At 32.6% G+C, this 27,486-nt stretch overlaps 2 protein-coding genes across 2 annotated transcripts; one reads left to right on the top strand and one right to left on the bottom strand.

Annotated features, from left to right (window-relative positions):
• The first annotated feature begins 708 nt into the window (after positions 1 to 708).
• Positions 709 to 2,613, top strand: TCP15 (TCP family transcription factor). Its single transcript, XM_085714855.1, has one exon. The coding sequence runs from the start codon at positions 1,130 to 1,132 to the stop codon at positions 2,375 to 2,377; it is 1,248 nt and encodes a 415-aa protein (XP_085570981.1). The 5' UTR covers positions 709 to 1,129; the 3' UTR covers positions 2,378 to 2,613.
• Positions 2,614 to 9,756: 7,143 nt separating this feature from the next.
• On the bottom strand, positions 9,757 to 10,200 carry LOC146921430 (uncharacterized). The gene has a single exon (XM_085711309.1). The coding sequence runs from the start codon at positions 10,198 to 10,200 to the stop codon at positions 9,757 to 9,759; it is 444 nt and encodes a 147-aa protein (XP_085567435.1).
• Positions 10,201 to 27,486: the final 17,286 nt, after the last annotated feature.

Raw genomic sequence — 27,486 nt, 5'->3', positions numbered from 1 at the left:
AAGGACGAGGACGTGCCACCGGACTACAATGCTTTGCACTACATTCTCAAGCAGTGCAGAGTAATCATGCCGATCAAGAAAATGGCCGAACAAAGTCCATGATGCATCAAGTTTCTTCACGAACTATTGAAGACTAATGCTGATCTATCCGAGGAAGAACTCAATTCACTAACTATCTTTTATAAGGTCAAGCTTCAAGATCATGTACCCCTTACGACCATTCATAGTAGACATAAATGAATATCTTCTTAGCACAAGAATATCATATGGAGTACTACTTCTAATAGGAACAAATTTCTTTTTTGAAATATTACACTTAATTGTAAAAATGTTACCACGTTCATGTTTTAACATGTTTTGCACCGCTGATTTTTGGAGTCGTCTATTTAAAAGGTAACTCAACCCCATATATGATAAAACAAATGTCTCACTCTTAATTCATGGATTAGTTTCATATCAAACTCAAATTACTCAAGTTGTAAGGATATATCATGCATACCAAAAGTCAAAGAACTTGATTGCGATGTGTTACAAGATACAAAATAGTATAGCCATTTATTTTAAGATGGTTGAAAATAAGAAAGAAGTCATAAAACGAGAGAAGACTAGGAAAAATGATTCCATCCCATATACATACACAAAAAAAATAAAACAACAAAAAGAAAGAAAAATCAAGTGTTTAAATTTTTCACAAAAACACCCTTATTATTCCCACTCATTATATTTGTTGCTTAAAGCTTGCCCTCCTCTCCCTTATCCTCTATCATTCATTTCCATTCTCTCTCTACCTATCAATCTCTCTCTCTCTCTCTCTCTCTCTCTGTGCTGCATAGAGAACAACTCAGCTCCAAGAGCTCCCATCTGAAAGGAATTCCATGCTCCACAAAAACACACAATCTCAGAAAAAGATAGACCCACTTGCCCACTAACCGATAGAATTTGTGTGTCACCTCACCTCATCTCTATCACTTCCCCACACACACAACATAGCAAAAAAAGAAAAACATTTCGTCACAGTGAGAAAAAAAAAACGTTTTTTATACAATAAAAATAAACCCCACCATTTTATTATAGAGAGAGAGAGAGAGAGAGAGAGAGAGAGAGATTAGTTATATGAAATAGCACGATCATGGAATTTGAAGGTGCTCATCATCAAAATAATGGAATCCGAAGCAGACCCAATTTCCCTCTTCAGCTTTTAGAGAAAAAAGACGACAACATCCTAGATGTCTCCGAAGAACAACCTTGTTCAACCACCGGAAATGATGGCTGTACTGCTATCATCTCATCAGACCAGCAGAAAAAGCCTCCGCCGAAGCGTGCTTCGACGAAAGACCGGCACACGAAGGTTGACGGACGAGGCCGCCGGATCCGCATGCCGGCGGCCTGTGCTGCCAGAGTGTTCCAGCTCACGCGTGAGCTGGGACATAAATCAGATGGCGAGACTATTGAGTGGCTGCTTCAACAGGCAGAGCCAGCCGTCATCGCTGCGACCGGAACAGGAACAATTCCGGCCAACTTCACTTCACTTAATATATCTCTTAGAAGCTCAGGCTCAACCATGTCTGCGCCGTCTCACTATTTTCGAGGTAACTACTTTAACCCTAGCTCGTTCTCCTCCGCGACGGCTCAGCTTAGAAACCGGGCTGAATGGGACAGAACTATGAACATGAACATGAACATGAACGTTGTAGCTGATGATTCTAGAAGGAGTAGTAACTCTACCATGTTGGAAAATCCTTCTTCTTTATCAGCAATGTTGAATTTCAACAACGTACAAAATGCTATTCTACAAGCAAAACAAGAGCTTCGGGAAGAAAACACCGCCACCGCCTCCGGTGGCGGAGGATTTGAATTGTTAGGTTCAGATTCAGATGGAAGCATAGGGAGAAAAAGAAGGTCAGAGCAAGAATTATTATCACAAAATATGGGAAGTTATTTGTTACAATCAAATGTAGGGTCACTTCCTTCAAGCCATGCTTCGAATACGGCAGCGTTTTGGATGGTAACTGGTAATGGGAACCAAGGTGTTAATGTGAATGGTGGTAATGGAAATGATCCAATTTGGGCAATTCCTTCTGCTGGAAACAATGGTTTATATAGAGGAGCTATGTCATCTCCTAATGGATTTCATTTCATGAATTTTGCTGCATCTCCAATGAATCTTATGCCTGGAAGTCAACTAGGTTCAGGAATCGTCGGCAGTGGAGGAGGAGGAGGTGGTATTTTAGCCGAAAGCAATCTGAGTATGCTTTCGGCTATGAATGCCTATAGGCAGATTTCGACAAACGGTATGTCAGATTCATCTGGACAGCATCACGGCGGAGGTGGAGGAGGAGGAGATGATGGACATGACTCAAGCAGTCAACATTCCTAAGGATTGATCAAGTAATTAAAAGTGTATGATCTGATGCTAGCTTCTTAATTTTTCTTTTGATTATTATAATTACTAGAGTACTATATTAGCTTTGGTAATGGTTACTTAAGTTGCAAAAATATATATTATATATACATATATAAAATATATTATATATGTTATTTGTTATGCTATGTCCATTTGCAAAACACAAGTTTGATAACTTTAGTATATCGAGTTCAATTTTCGATTTTGGAGTTTTTATGGTGTACGTGGTGTGTAATTTTCATAAGATCATGTTAGGGTTTGAGAAGAAGTTTATACCAGCTTATACATTCACATGGATATTTTAATATATCAATTGCTATGCTGTTTTTAAAGCTAGTTTAAATTTAGTTTTTTTTATTAATCTGATCGTGGTTTTATGATTTCAAGTTTTGTTGGCACATCATATGTAATCATTTAGTGCACACTTTAACTTTGCTATGGATCAGTAATTGATTGATTTTTCAATTTAATTAATGGAGTAAGTAACAAAGTTAATCTTTGTTTATATAAACAAATATAAACAATTTAATCAAGTGTTTATTGGGTCAGCATTTTTCATATAATTGTTAGTATATAAGTTATCTATATAACAAAAATAAAATGACAGTCTTCATACATGTGATAAACGGTTTCATAAACTCTCTTAAACATTGTCACTAGTGTTTATGTTCATAGACAAACTCTTAATTATAACTCAAATGAAACATGTTATTATGAGAAAAAGCTAGGGGTAGGTTTAACAAATTCTGATTATAACAGTCAATTATTGCTGAAGACAAAAATTAATATGGTACGAATTACATATATTTTTACTGCAATGAGTTGAAAGGAGAAGATGCTGTGGCTTTCTGGTGAGTACTGCAAAACTGTCACATGCACGATGCATCTCTTATTGCTGCAGTTATGAATTATGTACATGTACTATACTATATAGCTAGCTAGGGACCAATATCTATATATCTACACAATAATATAGATGCTTTATTTATATGAAATTAAGAGCCCACTATCCTGAAAAATCATCAAGTAGGTAGGTATTAAACTCAGGTGAGTGACCAATGAATCAATTGCCTAAAATTGATATAAAATCTTTTTGATGAATAAAGAGCTTCATTCTTTCTCTTGCTATTATAAGCTATTATGATCTAGAGTACATTGAAGGAATTTTTAGTAGTGATTTTAATTCTACCTAGTCTATGAACTTAATATATATCACACATTTGTATACCCTTTTGCATCTATTATTATGAAATGTTGTTTTCAAAAAAATTTAAAAAAAAGCTAGCTATGCCAAAATAGGTTTTTTTTTTTTTTATATATCACAAATTTTTCATGACTCTCATTTTCAGCCCCACCTTTTTGTTTTCATATATAAGAATTAATTCAGACATTAATTTAAATATCTAGACCTATAGCTTTCCTTTGGCAAGTTTTTCTTTAATGATATTTTCACATAAAACATTTCCTTTATAGATAATAAAATATAAATCCACCATAGAAAACCTCTTTAACTTATTTTATTTTTCTTTTCCAATTGAATAAAGTATAAAAATATTATACAATTTTGTGTGTGTATAAATATTTATTTTCCTTTTATCATCTTAGGCTTAAATATATAAATGCTCATGTCGGACTAATGGACTCACTTGATGTATACTTTTATCATTACAACTTGACTTTATTTTGCTTTTTTTTTTCCTTTCAATAAATTAATACCACCTTAGAATAATTTGGAGTGACACTTTACCATTATCTTGGAGTCACATCCCTTTGATTAAAATGTTGATAATTCATGGGAAAAAAGTCATGGTGAATTGCTATACAAATTTTACTGGCTATTTTTTTTGTTGAGTAATTATTGCACAAAAATAATAGATTATTTAAAATCATAACTAAAAAACAAATGCATGCATATCATCAGTCAATTTATGCTGAAAGTAAAATAATTATCGAACCTAATTAAGTACCTTTTCCACTAAACATGACTCAATTAGATGGAGTGATTTGTGCTATAAAAAAAAGGCGTTTGGTTTGTTTCTTACTAGTAACTCTATATATGTGTCCTTGTTGAAATTTATGTCATATCATGATAGTGAAATGAGATTGTGTCTCCTTCTCCAAAACTTACATGTAAGACTATACATTTACTTTAATGGAGCTTCTACAACACATTGACAAATTGAAAAGTTTCGGTACCTTTGTTTTCTCAGCTAATAAATTGAAAAGTAATGACCTTTGGAGCTATAATTTTTTTTACATGAATGAATATTATATATACACATACGAGTCAAGATCCGCTGACATCAATCATTCAAACTAATTAATCTGACGGTTAATATTTCACTTGCATAGAGACCCTTTCTCCTCTTTCACAAATTCTTTGGATCAGCGACATCCCTTTTCAGAATCACTACCATGTTTATGAGTATTAGGTTATCATGTACCTTTTGAGTCGACTGGTAAACATTAAAGTGATTTTTCTTTTCTTTTCTTTTTTTGAGTAAATTTAAAGTGATTCTTCTGTGTCGACTATGAACCATACTTTTGCACAAAATATAAAATGGTAATCGTAAATTATATTAAATGATATTTATTCATTATAATTTTCTAAATACAGTAGAATTTTAGTAAACTCTAAATCCTTTAAAAGTTATTTCACTGAGAATTTTAGTAAATGATATTAAATGATATTTATTCCATATAGTTTTCTAAATAGCATTTAATGGCTTTTATCAAATAATAACTCATCTATTAGAAATTAGTTCAATGACCAACTGTATTGAAATGGAAACATGTCAATTTTGCATATGTACAAAGAAATCTTTTTTACTTTATTTATTTATTTTGGTACAATTAGAAATCTTTCTTACTTTAATGCTTCTCATCGATTCTGCTTATGCTTTAGGTAGGGCGGCTCTGTCGAAAGCAAATTTTCGTATTTATTATCACATCCAACATGTATTGAATTTATTATAATAAATGAAATACAGTAAGTTTGTTCTCGTAAAAAAAAAATTAATAATTATATTAGGTATCACAATGTTTTGTAAAACAAAAGTTTATCACAATGAAATTTTTACTAACGTATTGTTGGGGTACAAAGTTAATGATCGTTATTATGGACAAAGATTTATGTGCACGTCCATGCATTTGTAATCAGTGCATGGCGTAGAATTTAGGGTAGGTAAGAAGCTAGGTAGGGTAAGATAGGGTACCTTGTTAAGTAAACGATGAGTTTCCACCAAAAAAGAAAAAGATGAGTACGAAAAAAGGTAATTAAGCAATGAGTGCTTATGCTCAACTGCTAGTCCGCGTTAGATTATACAATTCATATCAACTACTACAAGAAATGCTCAAATTTTGTCAGATTTGTAAATCAACGATAATAAACAATCATCTCTTAATTTCATACACATTCAACATCTCATTTTCTCTTCATTTCGATCTTTTTTTAATCAAGTAGTCTAAAGACTACAAAAGGTAAATAGGTTAGTGTCCGAAATATGAATCCTGACCCTTACATACATTATACGATATCTCTATCTGCTAAGCTCATGGGAATTCTTCATTTCTTTCTATAACATCACCAAATTACAACATACTAAATCACATCATTCTCTTTATTTCAAAGTGTATACAAGCACGTGAAATATACACACAACATTTCCTTTTTAAGTTTGTTTTGGTACAACTCTTTAATTTAATTTAATTTAATTTGTTGTATTGATATAATATAATATAGAGAGCCGAACGATATTTATTAGATATATCCATTAAGTAGGCCAGCTATATGGAATAGCCAGCTAGAAAAAGAAAGGAAATTGCTAACATCCAACGTAATTGTTAAAGAGTCCCACAACAGTTGCGAGATGACATGAATAAGTGTTTATAAGTAAGGGCAATTCTCGCCTTAATAGTCGGTTTTATGGGGGTTGTGTTAAGCTCAATCACGATTTCTAAGATGGTATTAGAGCCTCCTCAAGGATCCGTTGGGCCACCTGCTATCAGGCCCACCATTTATATCCACACTCCAGATGTCCCGTCCTAGACGTGAAGAGGGTGTGTTAAAGAGTCCCACATTAATTGAGAGATGGCCTGAATAAGTGTTTATAAGTTAGGGCAATCATCACCTCACAAGCCGGTTTTGTGGGGTTGTGTCAGACTCAACCACAATTTCTAAGAGTAACCATAAAATAGTGTGCATAGAATTTAATGGAGCGAAGTTTACAACGGTTGAAGAAATAAAACTTAAAAGTTTTTGAACATTTCAAGGAAAGATTCAAGGCCACAAATATCAACAGGCCCCAAATGTAACACTTTGAATTTAAAAAAATTAGAGAAGAAGACAGCCTAAGGCTGATTGCTGAATTTTCAAAGGAGATAAAAAGAGCGGTGTGGGAATGTGTTAGTTTGAAGAGTCCAAGTACAGACGGAATAAACTTCAGAGGTGATAAAAGGTTATTTCCATTGTTTTCTTACTGAATTTTATGCTAGTGGTAGACTGGTTTGTGTTGCTAATAGTGTGTTCATAGTTTTATTCCCAAAGTGTGATAACTGGATTAGATTAATTGAATATCGGTTGATTTCTCTAATTGGTTGCATGTATAAAGTTCTTTTCAAAATTCTTGCAAACAGACTGAAAGCGATAATCCAAAAGGTAATATCAGCCCCGCAATGTGCTTTTTTGGAAGGTAGGCAGATGGTGGATGGCATCTTAATAGCAAATGAACTTGTGGATGAGGCAAAAAGAATGAAAAGAGAAACAATGTTATTTAAAGTTGATTTTAAAAAGGCGTTCGACTCAATCGATTGGACATATCTCGATAACATGATGGAGAGAATGGGGTTTCATAAGAAATGGAGAGAGTCGAAATTGCAATGCTTACGCACCTGTTAGCTGATGATGGAGCATCATATGACATTTTTGACTATGTTTTTAGTACTTTTCTTTGCATTTGAAGACAAATAGGATGAGAGTTAGAGGAGTTGTCAATGGTTTGAGAAACATATTGTATTGTTTTCACTCGAGTCGTAATTCACTTATATCCTAAATCATGCAACTCTATAAGTGTTTTGTAGTGAGAAATCATATAAATCGACAAACCAAGATATCACGTGAAGGATCAAGGATATGAAAATTGGAGTCAATGGTTCTTAGAAGGTCGTTGAAGGCAATACAAAGTGAATAAAATTCATTTCAAGTTCCTACGAGTTTCCAGACGGAAGAACGATTTCAAACGCGATGAAAATGCAAGATTTCGTGCCACAGGGGCAGTCTCGTGCGCCATTTGTGCACGGTCGTGGATAGAAATTGCATGTAACTTGTTTTTCAAGTCAAAACGGTGGAAAATGCTCAATTTTCTTCTCTTAAATCATAAGAAATTATTTGCTATCAATAGAGATCATTGCACTTATTATTATTTATTCAGAAAGCTAGCGGTGCAAGGCAAGGGTCAAACATCAGAGTTTCAAGGTATAATCTCCATCCTCATCTTGTTCTCTCTAGGGTAAGTTTTTTTTATTGTTTTGTTATGTTGTATGTTGTCATGAGCAACTAAACCTCTTGATTAGGATTTTAGGATAAACCCTTTCTTATTTGTTGGATTCAATTAATAAAGTTTTCATTGAGTTATGTTTTTCTTGTGTCTAATTTTAATTAGGCCTTGCCTGTTCTTAATGCCTTTTCAAAAGAGAGATCTGTATCGTAATCTTGTAAATTGATCCATAGATGAAAAGTAGGATTGACAACCCAAAATTTACTATCCGTTCATGGTTGTTCTAATTACTTATTTCATAATTATGTTAATGAAATTCAAGTTTGAAACCTAACGTTTTCTACTCTCTTCTTTGGGGAACTATAAGGAAAAATAATACAAATAACTTAAAAAACGAATGCAAACAAATATAAAGGAAAACACATGATTTTTTTGAAAGAATTTCAAATTCTTCAACTAAATGTTAAAATGTTGTGAGGAATGTTGATAGTTTGAAGTAATATTTATAGTAAAAAAATTCAACGCATGGTGAAAACTGAAAATCAATACAGATCCAAAATTTGCTCCTAAAAACATATGCAATAAATCAACTTTAATTGTGTATCAAATCAAATAAAAGTTATAATTTCTTTATGACGAAAAATGAAAGTTGTAATAAGACCGTTAAAATGTGATCAATGAATATTAAATTTGTTTCCATGATAAAAGTTAAAGAAAATGTACATAATAGTTTTTTAAAGGATATCCTTAAATCATACAATTGTCTCTAGCAGCAATATCAGAAGCATTTCACAGAAAATGTATAATTATAGTTGGAAAAAAAAAATTAGTTATGTAAAATTGAAATTTTGAATTTTCTGTTATGTATTTTTTCGTAAATTAAAACAATTCAAAACATATTATAATTTTTTTTTTTTTTTTGCTAAGCAAGGAGAGTGGACATGCATCAAGAGTAAACACCGACATATTATAATTTATTTTCAGTTATATGATTTTTAATATGAATATTTTAAATACACGTGCAAATATTAGCTACATAATTTTTTTCAAATACCCGTGATATGTTTGAATTTTAGCTATGTTTATTTTGTGTAATGAATAAGGTAAAATTAAAAACAAAAATTAAAGAAGCAAATCAATAGAGATTTTCTTGCAACATATGGACATGATTACATTTCGGTGTGTATATGAAATAAAACATTAAATTCACATTTCAACATAAGGTTGCCACGTGTACTATCAAAATAAAATAAGGGAAATGTTTATAATAGAGATATAGATTTCAAAACCACCATAATTGATCAAATTAATAATCAATTGAAAATTATTTCCGATTATCTCACACTGTCAAAATAGCAAACAAAATCTTATATCTATATATAATGTCTAAGCTTTCTTTTATCTATATATATAATGTAAGTTAAAATCCTCTCCATTCATGTCTTTCTCCATTTGTTCCATTTGGAGAGATAAATACACATAAAAAGTATAAAAAAAATATTAATAATGATATAATGCAAGATGATGTGTTATTAGTATATAAATTAAATGCTAAAATTTAATGTCTATAAGATCCTCTCTATTTATTAGTCTCTCAATTTCTCACATTTGGAGAGATAAAACACCAAAAATTTGAAAATAATTAATAGTAGTTACATATTTTTTGTATTTATCTCTCACCAAATGACAATATTCATTTATTTTGAGCAAATAGAAAAGATCTTTACTCACTTATGCGAGGTGGTGTTATTATTTTTTTTTTCAGAAAGAGGCAGCAAGCACTACTGACCTCCAAACTTCATTAAAGAAAAGCAAAGAGCAAAATACAAAAAGAGGGGGGACTAAGCCAAAAAACCCTCAAAAGGAAGTAAACCTAAAGCTCGGCATACCAAGCTTTTCTTTGACAACTTGACTAGAAATGGAAGGATGAACTGTTTCCCAAACAAACAATCCTTGTAAATACAAACCTATGTTTGCGAGGGAATCGGCACATTGATTCCCTTCTCTATAGATGTGGGAAATCACAAAAGACATGTCAGACAATAAGTTTTTACAATTAAACCATCTATTTCTAAGGTTCCAAGGAACAATAGTTTCATTCGAAAAAGCCAACACCAGAAGCTTTGAATCAATCTCTATCCATAAATTACGCCAATTCTTCTGATGTGCTATCTCTATTGCTCTCAAAGCAGCACAGATCTCAGCCTGAAATGCATCAGCCGAACCAATATTCTCAGCAGCACATAAAATATGGCCAACAAATTTACAATAATATATCTTAATTGAAAATGATAATTTCATGTTAATTATTTTACATATTAATATTAATTCCATTTTTAATAATATACTTTCAACCAAATAAAGCGTAATATTTTAATACACATTGGTGAAGTGAGGTTCTTTCACTTCACGTGGCCGTACTTTGCTTTCTATCCAAAATGGTACTTTGCTATGTAACAATGGTACTTTGACACCTTCACACGCAACATGGACTTAATATACCTAACAATTATTTACCACAATCTGCACATCAGTAACAACTGTTGCAAATAATTCAAACTTCCAATATGACAGGTTCTACACTAAAGCAAATATAATCTCTCCTACTGTGTTGTTTTCTTGCATTGCTTCTATCACATCATTCAAAAGATGGTCTCATTATTATTAATTCCATCAATGTGTATAATGTGTCTGTTAAGAAAAACAGTGCAATATTCTAAGGTCACTATGAAATACAAATATTGAAATATATAGAGATGGTGGAGAGGTTATACAGAGGTACCGCGTAATTTGTAGAGACGAAACGTCATTGTTAATTTCCACACGGATTCAACAACACTCCCTCACGTGTTACTGCGGACTAACTTTAAGTTCTTAATTCCTCTCTCCTTGTTCTTATTTCACTCCAGTCACTCATCCAAAATGCAAGGTGAGATTTCTTCTCCTGTCTTCTGTCAACTTCTTGGGTGAGTATAGCCACACCAAATTCAATCAATTAACCTCATAGAAAATATATCACATTCGATTGGGCTTAGTCATTAATGGTTCATGGTGTGGATTTGGTGTGGTGAACCATGATAAGATTTGGTGGGATGATCTAGGGTGTGTTTGTTTTAGCTTTAAAAAAATAGATTTTATATTAGAAAAATTTAGAGATTTTTTCTAAAGATTTTTTAAAAAAAATTTGAAGCTATTTGTGTTTGTTTACTATAAAAAAAAACTTTTTAAAAAAATGATTTTTAACTAGTTCATGTCTTAATTCCTTATGGGTCCGTTTGTTTTGGATTTTTTTGAAAAAAAAAATTATTTTTTGATCTAAAAAAATCACTTTTTTATATTAGTAGTGTTTGTTTTAGATTTTTGAAAAATCCATTTTGTTAAAAAAAAATCATTTTTAGCCTCAATGAGACGTTATTTAAAGGCACTATAAGGAAAATAATGCAAATAACTTAAAAAACGAATGCAAACAAATATAAATGAAAACACATGATTTTTTTGAAAGAATTTCAAATTCTGCAACTAAATGTTGAAATGTTGTGAGGAATGTTGATAGTTTGAAGTAATATTTATAGTAAAAAAATTCAACGCATGGTGAAAACTGAAAATCAATACAGATCCAAAATTTGCTCCTAAAAACATATGCAATAAATCAACTTTAATTGTGTATCAAATCAAATGTGTGTAATGCGTCTGTTAAGAAAAACAATGCAATATTCTAAATGAAGCGTCTAAAAATCATAAACAAACACTTAAAAATGATAAAATAGATTTTTTTACTAAAAAAATAGATTTTTTCATGAAAAAATCCAAAACAAACCCACCCCTAATCAAATGTAGATTTATTTTTAAAAAAACTTTAATTCTACTTAAGCTACTTTCAAGATTATAAAATTCTATGTTTTGTAGGAACATCAGAGGGAGAGTATAACGTGGATCTTGAGCGCTCCGGATTTTTTGGTACGATAAGAAACCAGGGCAATATTTCGTGAGTATTAATTAGTTAGTATTCATGTGTATGTATGATAGTTATTATTCATGAATGTCGGTATTTCATGTGTGTGTGTATGATAGTTATTATTTATGAAAGTGATTATTCAGTTTGTTCGTGTATAATTCAGATTTAATGATATTTGTTTGCAACTAAATAAAGTAAGCGTGTGCGGTGAGTAAAATTAATTTTGATAGAATTGAGTTTGAGTGCATTGATTTTTGTTAGAAGTGAGTTATGTTAAAGTGGTTTATGTTTGGATACTTTCATAGTAAATGTGGTTTATATCAAAGGTGTTGTTTGGATAGCTTGAATCAAAATTGCTTTTTGATATATAATTATTAAAATGGGTTATTAGTAAATGCGTGTTAAACTATATCTCTTTTTGATTTAAGATGAGTATTTAAATACTTATTAACTTAATAAATTAAAATATAATTGTATTGAATTTGATTTATATTGATTTTTTTAAGATACAATTTTCTTTTTAATTTATCTTCAGAAAGCAGCGTAGTTAAAAAAAATGAAAAGTCTTGAGAAAAAAAAAGTATATTTGAACATGAAAAAAAAAAGTAATGTCGACTAAAAAAAATTATGTTGGCGTATTATTCCAGATTTACAAAAAAAAAAGTGTATTATTTAGAGCCACATTAAATGTAGAAAAAAAGTCTCCGGTAAAACTAAAAAGGTACAAAATTGTAATTGTAGTTATTAATATTGATAAAAAAGTACTAGCCACATTACTACATCACATAATTGATTCCTATTAACGCAAAAGCTACTCTTACCTGCTTCAATGAAACGCAAGTTTGGAGTCAAAATCACATCAAAAAATGGACAGTCAAACATGTTGGTTTGGTTGTAAAATTGAGTCTGGCACTTTTAACTCACGTTTGATGGTTTCAAACACCAAACCAAACATAGACTTAGTTAAGTTGTTATTTGATGGTGGTTAAAGTAGTTAGAGAAGTTAGTTAATAACTATAACTAGAGTTAGCTATTACTAGCTAGTTAACTAGAGATTCAAGCGTATAGTTAATCCTTTAAATAGAAGCTATGTGAAGTTTAAATATGATCATATATCTCATGCATCACACAAGTTGAATCCATTTCAATATACAAAGTTTATCTTCATTTATTCTCTCCCCTCTCTATGTGACTATCAATTGAGTTCTAACACAATTATTTTGGATTCCAGCAGCTGCTATGCTTTCGCCGTGTGCGACACTATAGAGTTCTTATATGCAAAGATAAGAAATGGCATGCAAAAGGTGAGACTCTCATCCCAAGATGTCCTTGACCACTTGTCGTCAACAGAAGTGGTGCCGAGGAGCCTAACTAAGACATTGTGTTCCATCGCAACCAATGGATGTATTTTGGAGCAAAATTGCCCCTATACAGGACTACCTCGGCCCCCAATACCAAGTCGCCAGGTAACATATTAGATTCTTCTTCACTAATTTATAAATTCTTCTCATTAGATGTATTTGTTATATCAAATAGGTTTTATTCTGTAACTAAATGTTGAAATATTGTGAGGAATGTTGATAGTTTGAAGTAATTTTACTTCAAACTACAGTTTTTTTCTATTGAAAAGGTTTAATGCAAATTGTTCTTTATGTACCAAACCAAACATAACTTAGCTTCTGCTTTTTTGTTATATCAAATAGGTTTTATTTCAACATTTAGCTGCAGAATAAAACCTATTTGAAAAAAATCTGAAGCTATTTGATATAAAACCTAAATGCAAGAATAAGGAATTGTTGGTTTTCTACCTATGAAGACAAACATGGACATTGTACATGACACTCACATTCACATGTTGATGCCGGCAATATTTTGTAATAACGAGAGTTAAATGTAATCACATGTGTGTATTTGTTGTTTCTTTGACATGTGCTTGTCACTGGACGAGCACACACATTTGATTAGAAGTGTTGGTGCTACAAAGTTCATTATTTTTGTTATTTTAATCATATGTTGAAGATTTTATTATTATTAAATATAACAAGAGTAGTTTAATTGCGGTGATGAGCGATGACTGTCCAACTTTAAAGTGAATTCTTAGAATATTTTGTTACGGTATCGGCTTTTGGTGCTAAAATTAACTTATGTAGGTGTAAACTCAAAATTTTTGTATGCTCGTGCCTTGAATCATTAATTTGTTGATGATTGAACAAGAGTAGACACTATAACATTCATAATGACTATTTTAATGACTGTTAATTTCCTAGATGATTGAAGTTGGTAAATAATTCTTTAAAAACCCAGAATGCAATAGCTTAGTCACACTATCATAAAACACACTATGTAAAATATATTGAATTCTGATCTGATGAGCTTTGATCATTATCAGTTTTTAATTTTTTTTTTTTTTGTGATTTAGGAAAAGAAGAAATCTCGTTCAAGATCAAATAGGCAAGTTTTTAATTGTGAGAGTTATTCTTCAACATTGTTGAGATATCATCAAATACATGTTGAATTGATAGATTTTATAATGTTTTTTTTGGTGTTTAATGCTGTTTTTATGCACAACAGTATTATGTTCGAGTTCTCATTTATCAGTCTCATTTCTTAGCATTATAGTTTTTTTGATTTTAAAGAAAAATATTGTTCATTATTGAACTATTCCACATGTTTGCATATACTACAATGATAAGAATGCCTCATTATTAAATTTCACTTTTTATATGTTTGCACACATGGTTTCAAGGGAATTCTAAATTTGTGTATGATATATTTTCTTTTAATATTTAGGGGGAGACTGATGATTACCATTTCATTTGTAAAATTATTGAGATGTTTGAAACAATTGATGGAGGACTGTATTTTACAGCACAATGGTACTATAGATCAAATGACAGAGTAAGTTATCTCTTTTGTGGTCTTTTTACACATACATGTTTCAACCACAATTATATCTTACGCACTTAATTGATGTTTTTTGTTTTGGAAATGAACTGTTATTCATTTAGTTATAATTCATTCTAATTCAACATTGCTGGTCATCAAACAACTAGGAAATCTCATTGAGCCAAAACAAGTGTTTTTCTCAGAAATCTAGGATGACAATCCATTGGATTGTCTTGTTAAGAAGTTAACCATTCTCATATTAGAGCTCAAGGTATGTTGGCAAGTTATCTTTTTATTTTGTTGTTTTCTTTAAGGTTTTTCTTGTAATTATTTTTCTTAGGATTAATTATCCTAGTGTTGTCTAAATTATTTAGTAATATTAAACAGGTAGGTAAACTAAAAAATTTGTATGTGAAACATAGTTTGTAAAAAATTTGTATATAGCTTTTTACATTAAAAAGTTGTAAATTAATTTACATCCTTTGATGTTTGAATAGTTTTTAAATATGTAATTATAAACTGGTACAAATACCTAATTACAAATTATTGAGTCATATCTAAATACTCTCTCGACACTATTACAAGTGAAAAAACACTTTATATGTTTAGTAAGTAATTAATGTATGTGGTCTCTTAAAAAACGTTTTTGTCTTGTAATATTGACACCCTTTGTCTGTAGTGATTATGCATCATGTCGATATTTATGAATAACTTAAGACAGTGAGGAGGAAGATGAGACGAGGGAATATGAATCGTCCATAACTTATTGAAATTGGGGAAACATCCAGCACAGCGAGTCAATAAAACAAGGGTTTTAATATGATCCATTTATTTTAATCTAACGGTCTATAATTGTTCTCATCATTCTCACATAAGATATTCATTAGGGGTGTTCAAAACCAAACCAATCCAGTCAAAAAACCGCAAACCGAACCAATCCAAAAACACAATTTGCCTAATATCAAGCCATGGCAGCGCCATGGAGGATTGCCTTGGCAGATTTTTTTTGGCAACCGTGAGGCCAATTTGTGAAGGATAGTGGCGCCATGGCTGATGTTTTGTTAACCTCCATATGGGATTGATAACACAAATATTCACAAAATATGAAAAGAGAAGAGAGAGAGAGCCCAAATATCAAACCACAAAGGCAAGATCTAATACACGGTTTCAGCGTTAAACAATCAATGAATAAAACGAGACATGAATTTAGCAATGGAAATAATAATTGACTGTGACATAACAACTTACATACCAACATTTGTCATTCAAATAAAAATTAAAGTGCATATTCAATAATCATAACAGCATATTTAAAGCAACCACACTATCATAGGCGTGCATTGATTCTCGATTAACTTTCATCAGAAAATAACCTTTCAAATACAATCTTTTATTATGATTAGCACTCGTTATAATCACATATCATTATTATAATCATATAAACATATTCATTTCATAAATTTCTTAATAAAACCTCATGTCAACTTCTTCTAAAATTAAACAGAACTATCCTATTTAAAAATAATAAAATTTCTCAAATGTCAGAAAGTGATTCCAAAATATGAATACTGTTAATATATATATCATGCACCAAATATACACATCAATAATGTCTATGGAATTTCATGGACAAAGGTTTTCATGTAAATCAAGCTAAATTTGCCATAAATAATAATTGTCAAAGCTAAATTCACCGTAAATAATAATAATAATTACAATTCAATTTTGTTCACTGCCGGCAGATAAGTATAAATGATGTTCTATTCACATCATAATGGAGGGCGGATCAAATTATAAAAGAAATGAAACTCTAAAGGATTCAAGATTTATATATGTTCATACCAGATGGAGGGAGATATCATCCAATTATACAGATACCATCTACATAAAGTCATAAACACCATTAAAATTAACTACACGTAGAAGACAGTCTGGTCCGGAGGCTTGCTTTAAGCTCCCAATGAATGTTTCTTTCGAAAACAACGATATGGATAGATTCCTGCAAAAGGAGTACAAAGGTAGATTTACATGTTACATGTATCAATCACTACAAGCATGAGTAACTACTACACCAATAAAAACAAAGATTGCAATTTATTTTAATGACTATATATGATGTATATGTATGTAACAAGAAAAACAAAAACAAATACAAAATCAAAGGAAATGACAGATTAAACATTATTACCATTCATGATGGAGTGTATTATTAGAGTTTAATGTGACACCCTATGACCTGAGGTGGTTCATCTTGATCATGATAAGATTCAGTTACTGTGGCCAGGAAAGTTGTTATGTTGGAAGAAACTTCTACTGTCCGTGCTTGAAAGGTAATTTTATACACACGAACAGGAGTAGTAGAAGCATAGGTACACTCGACAAGGTCATGAAACACAAAAGTTGGACCCTAATAATTAAGGAGAAGAAGATTAGTTTATTTAATTGAACTAATAAACATAACATACATAGATACACATAACATACATAGATACATTCATGGATACATAGACATACATAGAGTATTGTATACCTACCTGATTTTTTTATGATTGTAATCATTCAATGCAAGATGGCAATGGGAAATGAGAGTCGGACGATTATTATCGGTTATGAGAAGGGGTAGCATCCCGCCGCAGGGATGTACCTCTGGTAAAGGGGTGTACACCTAAGAATGAATCAAAAGTAAGAGCCGATGAAATTGAAAACAAACTTGACATGCATAGATATATGGATAGATGCGTACACTTTTGTGAGAGCTGCTAGCACCATTTTTTTTTTGTCCCAGGCCTTATTCTTATACAGAATACCACCAAGCATACACATAAAAGGTTTATCGTCATCCTCAAACATCTTACTTATGTTCACCAGCTCATCCAGAGACGATTTCAGCAGATTCGGTTTCCCTCTCGAAAGTTCCAATTCCAAGTCTGATTCAAATTTCAGTCGTTTCCATGATTTCAGCTATTCCTGTTCTTGATCCTGATTCGGCCGTTTCCCTTTCGATCCCCGCGGTTCCGATTTCAGCTGTTCCTGTTCTTGATCATGATTCAGCCGTTTCCCTTTCGATCCCCGCGGTTCTGATTTCAACCGTTCCTGTTTTTGATCCTGATTCAATCGCGACCGTCGTATGACTTCGCTCGACATTCTGCAACACGGAAGGAAGGAAGGAAGGAATCACAATTCACGTATACCTAACCCTAAATGGAAAAGGAAATTGCTCTTTATGCACTTATTCTTTGCTCTTAAACACCCTAAACTAACTAGATGAAAAATATAAGATAACATTTATATTATATTTGTTATTGTCATTAACAAAATAACATTTGTATTATACTTCAATAAAATATATTATTATAATAATTTGTTACAATATGAAACTTTAAAGCACAAATTAATTGTAAATTTTTGATAGTTCCTTAATAGAGACTCCTTAAATGGACCTCACGTTACACGTTACTTATTTATAATATTTTAATAAAAGTATCTATTAAAGACCCAATGACTCCAATGAGAGTACACTAATAAGGATTCCAATAAAAAGTACTTAAATAGACTCCACTAACTTTACATCATTAAACAAAATAATTTATTACTTCTTTTGCAAGTGGGATCAAGTAGTACATATTTTATTACTTCTTTTAAATGTGGGACCCGTTAGTTGCCAAGAGAGAGAGGGTCCTTATATAGTTAATCAATCCTTAATGGGGACTCATTTTTTCTTCCTCCAATGGGGGGTTCTTAACCGGGAGGGGTCCTTGTTAAGTAAGGACCTCCCGGAGATGCTTTTAAACACCCTAAACTAACTAGATGAAAAATATAAGATAACACAAATGTAATCACATGTGCCTATTTGTTATCATTTTTTTTATAATCAATTAGTGTTGTATTGAAATTGAATCTATCTTAAGAGATATTTTAAAAATAAAATAGATTTTGCATAGTTTTTCTTTTGACAGAAAGATTTTGTTTAGTTAAAAGTTAATTTGATATAAAACCTAAATGCAAAAATAAAGAATTGTTGGTTTTCTATCTATGAAGACAAACATGGACATTGTACACGACACTCACATTCACATGTTAATGACTGCAATATTTTGTAATAATGAGAGTTAAATGTAATCACATGTGTGTATTTGTTGTTTCTTTGACATGTGCTTGACACTGGACGAGCACACACATTTGATTAGAAGTGTTGGTGCTACAAAGTTCATTATTTTTGTTATTTTAATCATATGTTGAAGATTTTATTATTATTAAATATAACAAGAGTAGTTTAATTGCGGTGATGAGCGATGACTGTCCAACTTTAAAGTGAATTCTTAGAATATTTTGTTACTGTATCGGCTTTTGGTTTTAAAATTAACTTATGTAGGTGTAAACTCAAAATTTTTGTATGCTCCTGCCTTGAATCATTAATTTGTTGATGATTGAACAAGAGTAGACACTATAACATTCATAATGACTATTTTAATGACTGTTAATTTCCTAGATGATTGAAGTTGGTAAATAATTCTTTAAAAACCCAGAATGCAATAGCTTAGTCACACTATCATAAAGCACACTATGTAAAATCTATTGAATTCTGATCTGATGAGCTTTGATCATTATCAGTTTTTAATTTTTTATTTTATTTTGTGATTTAGGAAAAGAAGAAATCTCGTTCAAGATCAAATAGGTAAGTTTTTAATTGTGAGAGTTATTCTTCAACATTGTTGAGATATCAGCAAATACATGTTGAATTGATAGATTTTATAATGTTTTGTTGGTGTTTAATGCTGTTTTTATGCACAACAGTATTATGTTTGAGTTCTCATTTATCAGTCTCATTTCTTAGCATTATAGTTTTTTTGATTTTAAAGAAAAATATTGTTCATTATTGAACTATTCCACATGTTTGCATATACTACAATGATAAGAATGCCTAATTATTAAATTTCACTTTTTATATGTTTGCAAACATGGTTTCAAGGGAATTCTAAATTTATGTATGATATATTTTCTTTTAATATTTAGGGGAAGACTGATGATTACCATTTCATTTGTAAAATTATTGAGATGTTTGAAGCAATTGATGGAGGACTGTATTTTACAGTACAGTGGTACTATATATCAAATGACAGAGTAAGTTATCTCTTTTGTGGTCTTTTTACACATACATGTTTCAACCACAATTATATCTTACGCACTTAATTGATTTTTTTTTTGTTTTGGAAATGAACTGTTATTCATTAAGTTATAATTCATTCTAATTCAACATTGCTGGTCATCAAACAACTAGGAAATCCCATTGAGCCAAAACGAGTGTTTTTCTCAGAAATCTAGGATGACAATCCATTGGATTGTCTTGTTAAGAAGTTAACCATTCTCATATTAGAGCTCAAGGTATGTTGGCAAGTTATCTTTTTATTTTGTTGTTTTCTTTAAGGTTTTCCTTGTAATTATTTTTCTTAAGATTAATTATCCTAGTGTTGTCTGAATTATTTAGTAATATTAAACAGGTAGGTAAACTAAAAAATTTGTATGTGAAACATAGTTTGTAAAAAATTTGTATATAGCTTTTTACGTTAAAAAGTTGTAAATTAATTTACATCCTTTGATGTTTGAATAGTTTTTAAATACGTAATTATAAACTGGTACAAATACCTAATTACAAATTATTGAGTCATATCTAAATACTCTCTAGACACTATTACAAGTAAAAAAACACTTTTTATGTTTAGTAAGTAATAATGTATGTGGTCTCTTAAAAAACGTTTTTGTCTTGTAATATTGACACCCTTTGTCTATAGTGATTATGCATCATGTCGATATTTATGAATAACTTAAGACAGTGAGGAGGAAGATGAGACGAGGGAATATGAATCGTCCAGAACTTAATGAAATTGGGGAAACATCCAGCACAACGAGTCAATAAAACAAGGGTTTTAATCTGATCCATTTATTTTAATCTAACGGTCTATAATTGTTCTCATCATTCTCACATAAGATATTCATTAGGGGTGTTCAAAACCGAACCAATCCAGTCAAAAAACCGCAAACCAAACCAATACAAACCGAAACTGCTAAAAACCGCATTTGGTTTGGATGTATTCGGATCACTTTTTTACTTAACCGCATGGTTTGGTTTGGTTTGCGGTTTTCATTTTACCAACTGAACCAAACCAAATCAAACCGCAACATAAGAAAAATACTAGTTAAATATATGTCACCTAGACCAATATTCATAGAAACTCAATGAAAACTTTTATAAAATGACATTTTTTCCCTTGTTAAGTTTCTTCTTTGCTTTTATTTCAAAAATGTATTTGTATGCTACTTGAACTTTTAGAGAATGATAAAATCTCAGATTTTACATTTCTTACATAATAAAATTAATTTTTGTCCACGTTTTTAATTTTGTTTATGTTGTTTGGTGAAAATGAAAATGTAATGTGGAATGAAATTAAAAACATTGTCAGAATCATTGCTGGAAATATGTTGTGTTTTACCTTTTTAACTTGATTTTAATGTTGGAAACAAAAAATTGTATTGTCTCGAAAAAAATCGTACCAACCAATCCAACCCAAACCGCATTGGTTTGGTTAGGTTTGGTTTGGATTGTATTTTAAAAGTCACCCGAACCAAACCAAACCGCATGCTTTTTTATCTTACGGTTCGGATGACTTTTAGCCTCAAAACCGAACCAAACCGCACCGCGAACACCCCTTACCCATTCTCATGTGATATGCCCTATATATATATCCTTTATATCTAATCCTACTAAACATGCAAACCCTAATTGCATAACCCTAAACCCTAAAAAATTGGAGCCAAAATTTGATTTCAGGCACCAACTAATGCTAGCCGTTGATTTCAATTTAAACATATCTGCACACATCTCAACTGTTGATCTCTAAGCATAATGGTCTCCACACTTCATGTAACACCCAATTTCTATTAAGCGGTAAAACGCGCGAATACATCAGAAATATTCTAGAAATAGATGCTACGTCTCAAAACAAACCCAACAATATCATGCATATATATAATATTTCAACGGTCACAGCGGAATTCAAATCATAAACTTCAACATATACATGCCATGGTCAAATAAATCCTCATATGAAAATACTCCAAGTCCGACAAGTGGACAATAACAACAACATAGCAACAGAATCCAAAACAACAAACAGACGCTAACCCTAATCAGAGCCTATATACTATGACACTGACACGACAACGGAGAAAGCTCTCGTCGTCCAAACATCCAACAAGCAAACTCACCAAGCGTCTAGTCCTGCACAACGTCTACCCATCCATACAGACAGGTAGGCGGTCGAAACCACTGGGGGTAAGCATTACATTAATCATAATCCACATATAAAAACATGGTATTCAAGAATTTATACATATCACATATACATAACCACCCCTCCTAGAATACTAGCATCATATGATTAACATCCCCCATTACTTGCATCTCAAGCTATCACATTATTATCATAGCATAGCATGCATAATCAACCTCTAATCAAGTCATCATTAAAAGCTCATCATTTATCAACATCAATCAATGATCACATCACTTACCTCATTACTCATTTAGCATGCTTAATTCAACAAGTACAATTCATCATTTCAAGTTACAAGCAATCAATCATCATCATCAAAGAAATCACCACATCTTATGTATATACATATACAATTCTCACCTCATCATTATCATCCAATCAATTATCATCAAATAGATTCACCAAGTGTATAAGTACAAACAAGTAAGACATGCAATTAGAACATTTATTTCACAACCATCAACAAAATCCACCAATATACATCCAATACACAACATCATCAAGTCACATATTCAATTATGTCACAACTCATCAACCATTCAATTCCAAATATCACAAGTATGTATTCATCAAACACACTTATCATCAACATTCACCATTCACATGCAACAACAAGATAACATTTCATTATGCAATGCGCCTATACTCGACACATATATGCATGTGGTACCAAATCAACAACAGTCATTAGATGCCAACTGAACATCTATGTAAGAGTACACCTCCTCTTACATGTAAGAGTACACCTCCTCTTACAACAACTATGTAAAAGTACACCTCCTTTTACATTTCAACATATGACTCAACATGATCATGATGCATGGACATACAACAACGACCCGATAATGCACAACTTCAACATAACAACGACAATGTAAAAGTACACCTCCAATTACATTGACTACCTCAACAACAACTGCATTATCAAGTATACGTGTCCACACATTCAACAATCACAATCAAATAAGAGTCATCAACATACATCAACATCATCAACTTAATCATCATTATATACATCAACAACCAACAACATCAACATCGGCTCACAATTCATTTCCATTTACATCACATAAATCAAGTAAAATAGAATAACACAACAGTTTATGATAAACATCATTCTCATCCTTCCACAATCATTCAAACACAATTATCTAGTCATATGTGACCATTCACAAAAGATTCATAAGATTTTAGTTCATCAAGGTTCATTTCTACTAAGTTCGTCTCCAAAAGTCACCATTTAAAAATAATAGAAGTTATGAACCAAAACCAACTCTACAAGCTCAATTGCCTATGCCATGCACTCTCACAAGTCACTTATAGGTGCAGTAGAGGTTACAAAAGCATTTCATCGGCCACACATGAAGAATTCCCAAAAATCACGAAGTTCGTCTCTTGGCATCATTTTGCAAAACCAATTCAATTCCCAAAACAAAACCAAGTTAGACCCAAGCTATGATACTCTTAGAAGCTTAATTATAAACTGATTGAATAAGGTTAGGTGTTTGGAATCCATTGGTATGCTTAAAAGTACGCAAAAATACAAAAAAACAAGGTTTTGGGATTCTGCAGAACTGACACGGTCGCGTGGTCAGGACACACGGTCGTGTGATCCCTTACAGGGGACTCTGACACGGTCGTGTCATCCAGACACACGGTCGTGTCATTCCACCAGTACAGCAAAAATGCAATTTTACGTTTTCGGGCATAAAATCTTGTTTTCGAATCCGATTTCAGTTCCGTTTTCGCCAATGTATTCCTAACACTTAGACCATACAAACCACACTTGAAAACTTGACATTTCAACATTAAAACAACTTAATCAAACTCATCCCAAAATGACTTATTTTGTAAAAGCTCTTAAAATGACTTTTAACCAAAAACTCATTTTCTTTCCAAAATGATTTCTCTCCAAAGCCAAGTGATTAAAACAGAAAATCATACCATCCTAACCATTCTAACAATCTTCCTTAACTCATTCAACATCATCAAAATCAAACTTCTTCATTTTCAACCCATTTTCACAAAAGTTGTAAAATCACTACAATTCAATCACAACAATACTTTCACCAACACCCAAAACATAAATTGATGAGAACATCATAGCACAACAACAACTACATCATATAATCATGATTTCACCATCATTCAACAACAACAACCAATCATAAATTCATCAATAATTCATCAACAACAACATCTCTCAACAACAACAACAACAATCAATCATGGGTTCATCACAATTCATCAACAACAACATCTCATGTCATCAATTTTTGGGCAAAACACAAAGCATACATATGTACATGGTTTAAGCTTGCAATTTCATCATCAACAACTCAATTAACATTCAATTTACATACCCAAACATTGCATCACAACTTAAGCACGAATTTACCAATTAATTCCACCATAATCAATTATTCAAATAAGCACTTAAGTAAAGAATTAAGGTAGAAACTACAACTAAGTGATTATGAGTAAAGACTAACCCCCTTACCTCTAACACCAAGAATCCTTAATTCAAGCTTCAATTTAGCTCCTAGATGGTGAATCTCCCTCTTGCCTTTAACCCTTGTTCTTGCTCCTCTCTCTAGTTTCTATCTCTTCTCCTCTCCAATGAAATGAAATGAAAATGTTGTAACCCTATCTCTTCTCACCAACATTAGTTTATAAAGGCTCACTTAATGGGCTCATCTCACAAATCTTAATGGGCCTAACCCATTTCTAATTCAACCTCAAAAATGTTACTACTCACTTACCGATAAAATACAACACTAACGGTCACTTAACGATAATTAAAATAATTACTACACCCTCTCTAGTAACTAGGTAAAATAATAACTTCCACTAAACACTAAAAAAAATAACTTTCTGCAAAATTACAAAATTGCCACTGCCCTCAAAATGACCAAAATGCCCCTAAGTCCAAAATGACTAAAATACCCTTCTACACCGAATTCTACGAATCCCGACCAAAAATACACACAGAGGCAAATAATCACATAAGAGCACATATAACACACATAATAAATAATAAAATAAAACTAGCGAAAATCGGGCTGTTACAACTCTCCCCCCCTAAAAAGAATTTTCGCCCTCGAAAATTACCTGAAGGAAACAACTCCGGGTACGCCACCCTCATCCTACTCTCCGATTCCCAAGTGGCACTCTCACCGGTCGGTCCAACCCAAATCACTTTAACCAAAACGATCTCCTTGCCACGCAGACGCTTCACTTCACGATCCTCAATCCTAACTGGCCAAGTCTCAACAGTCAAATTATCTCTAACTTCCAAATCATCCACTTGAATCACATGAGACGCATCATACACATATTTCCGCAACTGAGATACATGAAACACATCATGAAGATTCGATAAAGATGGCGGTAACGCAATCCGCTACGCTACAACCCCAACCTTTTCAACAATCTCAAAAGGTCCAATAAAACGAGGAGTTAACTTCCGACACTTCAAAGCACGTCCAACACCGGTTACAGGATTCACTCTCAAGAACACATGATCACCAACCTGAAACTCAATATCCTCCCTCCTCTTATCATGATAACTCTTCTGCCTACTCTGAGACGCTCTCATCTTCTCTTGAATCATCTTAACCTTCTTGGTCGTCTCTTGCACAACTTCCGGACCTAACAAGGTACTTTCTCCTGACTCATACCAACACAAAGGAGTTCTACACCTCCGACCATACAAAGCCTCAAATGGTGCCATTCCGATACTAGAATGAAAACTGTTGTTGTAAGTAAACTCAATCAACGGTAAACATTCAGCCCAACTGACACCTTGTTCCAAAACACAAGCCCTCAACAAATCTTCTAAACTCTGAATAGTCCTCTCCGTCTGACCATCAGTCTGGGGATGATACGCAGAACTCAACCTCAACTTAGTTCCCAAAGCATCTTGCAAACTCTCCCAAAACTTAGAAGTAAACCTCGGATCCCGATCCGACACAATACTAGAAGGAATACCATGCAATCTAACAATCTGCTCAATGTAGACCTCAGCCAACTTAGCCACAGACATACCGGTCTTAATAGGAATAAAATGTGCCGACTTCGTCAACCGATCAACAATCACCCAAATTGAATCAAAACCCTTAACAGTCTTCGGCAACGCTCCAACAAAGTCCATTGATATACTATCCCACTTCCACTCTGGCACAAACAACGGTTGCATCAAACCTGACGGCTTCTGATGTTCAATCTTAGACTTCTGACACACCAAACAAGCATACACAAACTCTGCGATCTCTTTCTTCATTCCAGGCCACCAAAACAACCTCTTCAAATCCTGATACATCTTAGTCGCTCCTGGGTGAATACTCAAACTACTTCTGTGACCTTCTTCCAAAATCTGCCTCTTAAGCTCAAGAACTCTCGGTACACAAACACGATCACGAAACATCAAAACACCGTTCTCACCCAATCTGAAGTCCCCACCTTTACCTTGATTAACCAACACTACACGATCTACAAGTTCCAAATCTTCCTTCTGACCGTCCTTAATCTCTTCCAAAATATTACTTGTCAACTTCAACATTCCCAACCTCACACCATCCGGTGTCAATTCACTAACCAAACTCAAATCTCGGAACTGCTCAATCAACTCCAACTCTTTTACCATCAAAGCAGACATATGCAACGACTTCCTACTCAAAGCATCAGCAACAACATTGGCCTTTCCAGGATGATAGCTCAACTGGAAATCAAAATCCTTAAGATACTCCAACCATCTCCTCTGCCTCATATTCAACTCCTTCTGGTCAAACAAATACTTCAAACTCTTATGATCACTGAACACTTCAAACTTAGAACCATACAGATAATGCCTCCAAATTTTCAACACATACACAACGGCCGCCAATTCCAAATCATGAGTCGGATAATTCTTCTCATGCACTTTCAACTGCCTTGAAGCATAAGCCACCACCTGACGATTCTGCATAAGCACACCACCAAGCCCCATCTTAGAAGCATCACAATACACAACAAAAGATTCCTTCAGATTCGGCAAAATCAACACTGGAGCTGAAGTCAACCTCTTCTTCAACTCTTGGAAACTCTTCTCACACTTAGCATTCCAAACATAAGCTTATCCTTTCCGAGTCAACTGCGTCAATGGCAACGCCAACTTAGAGAATCCCTCAATGAACCTCCGATAATAACCTGCCAATCCAAGAAAACTTCTAACTTCAAAAACAGACTTAGGTGATTCCCACTGCAACACTGCATCAACCTTCGACGGATCTACGGCAATACCACCTTTAGAAATCACATGACCAAGGAAACTCACTTCCCGCAACCAATACTCACACTTTGACAACTTAGCAAACAACTTTTTCTCCTTCAAAACTCCCAACACAACCCTCAAATGCTCGGCATGCTCTTCCTCAG

Source organism: Medicago sativa, chromosome 5 (genome assembly GCF_051527215.1).
Source record: "Medicago sativa cultivar Bolivia chromosome 5, Bolivia_mono, whole genome shotgun sequence".
Lineage (NCBI taxonomy): Eukaryota > Viridiplantae > Streptophyta > Magnoliopsida > Fabales > Fabaceae > Medicago > Medicago sativa.
Note: the sequence above shows the minus strand (reverse complement) of the source record. Positions and strands in the feature narration are given on the sequence as shown.

Excerpts from the sequence above, each read along its gene's own strand:
- TCP15 (XM_085714855.1), top strand. The coding sequence starts at position 1,130 with ATGGAATTTGAAGGTGCTCATCATCAAAATAATGGAATCCGAAGCAGA.
- LOC146921430 (XM_085711309.1), bottom strand. The coding sequence starts at position 10,200 with ATGAAATTATCATTTTCAATTAAGATATATTATTGTAAATTTGTTGGC.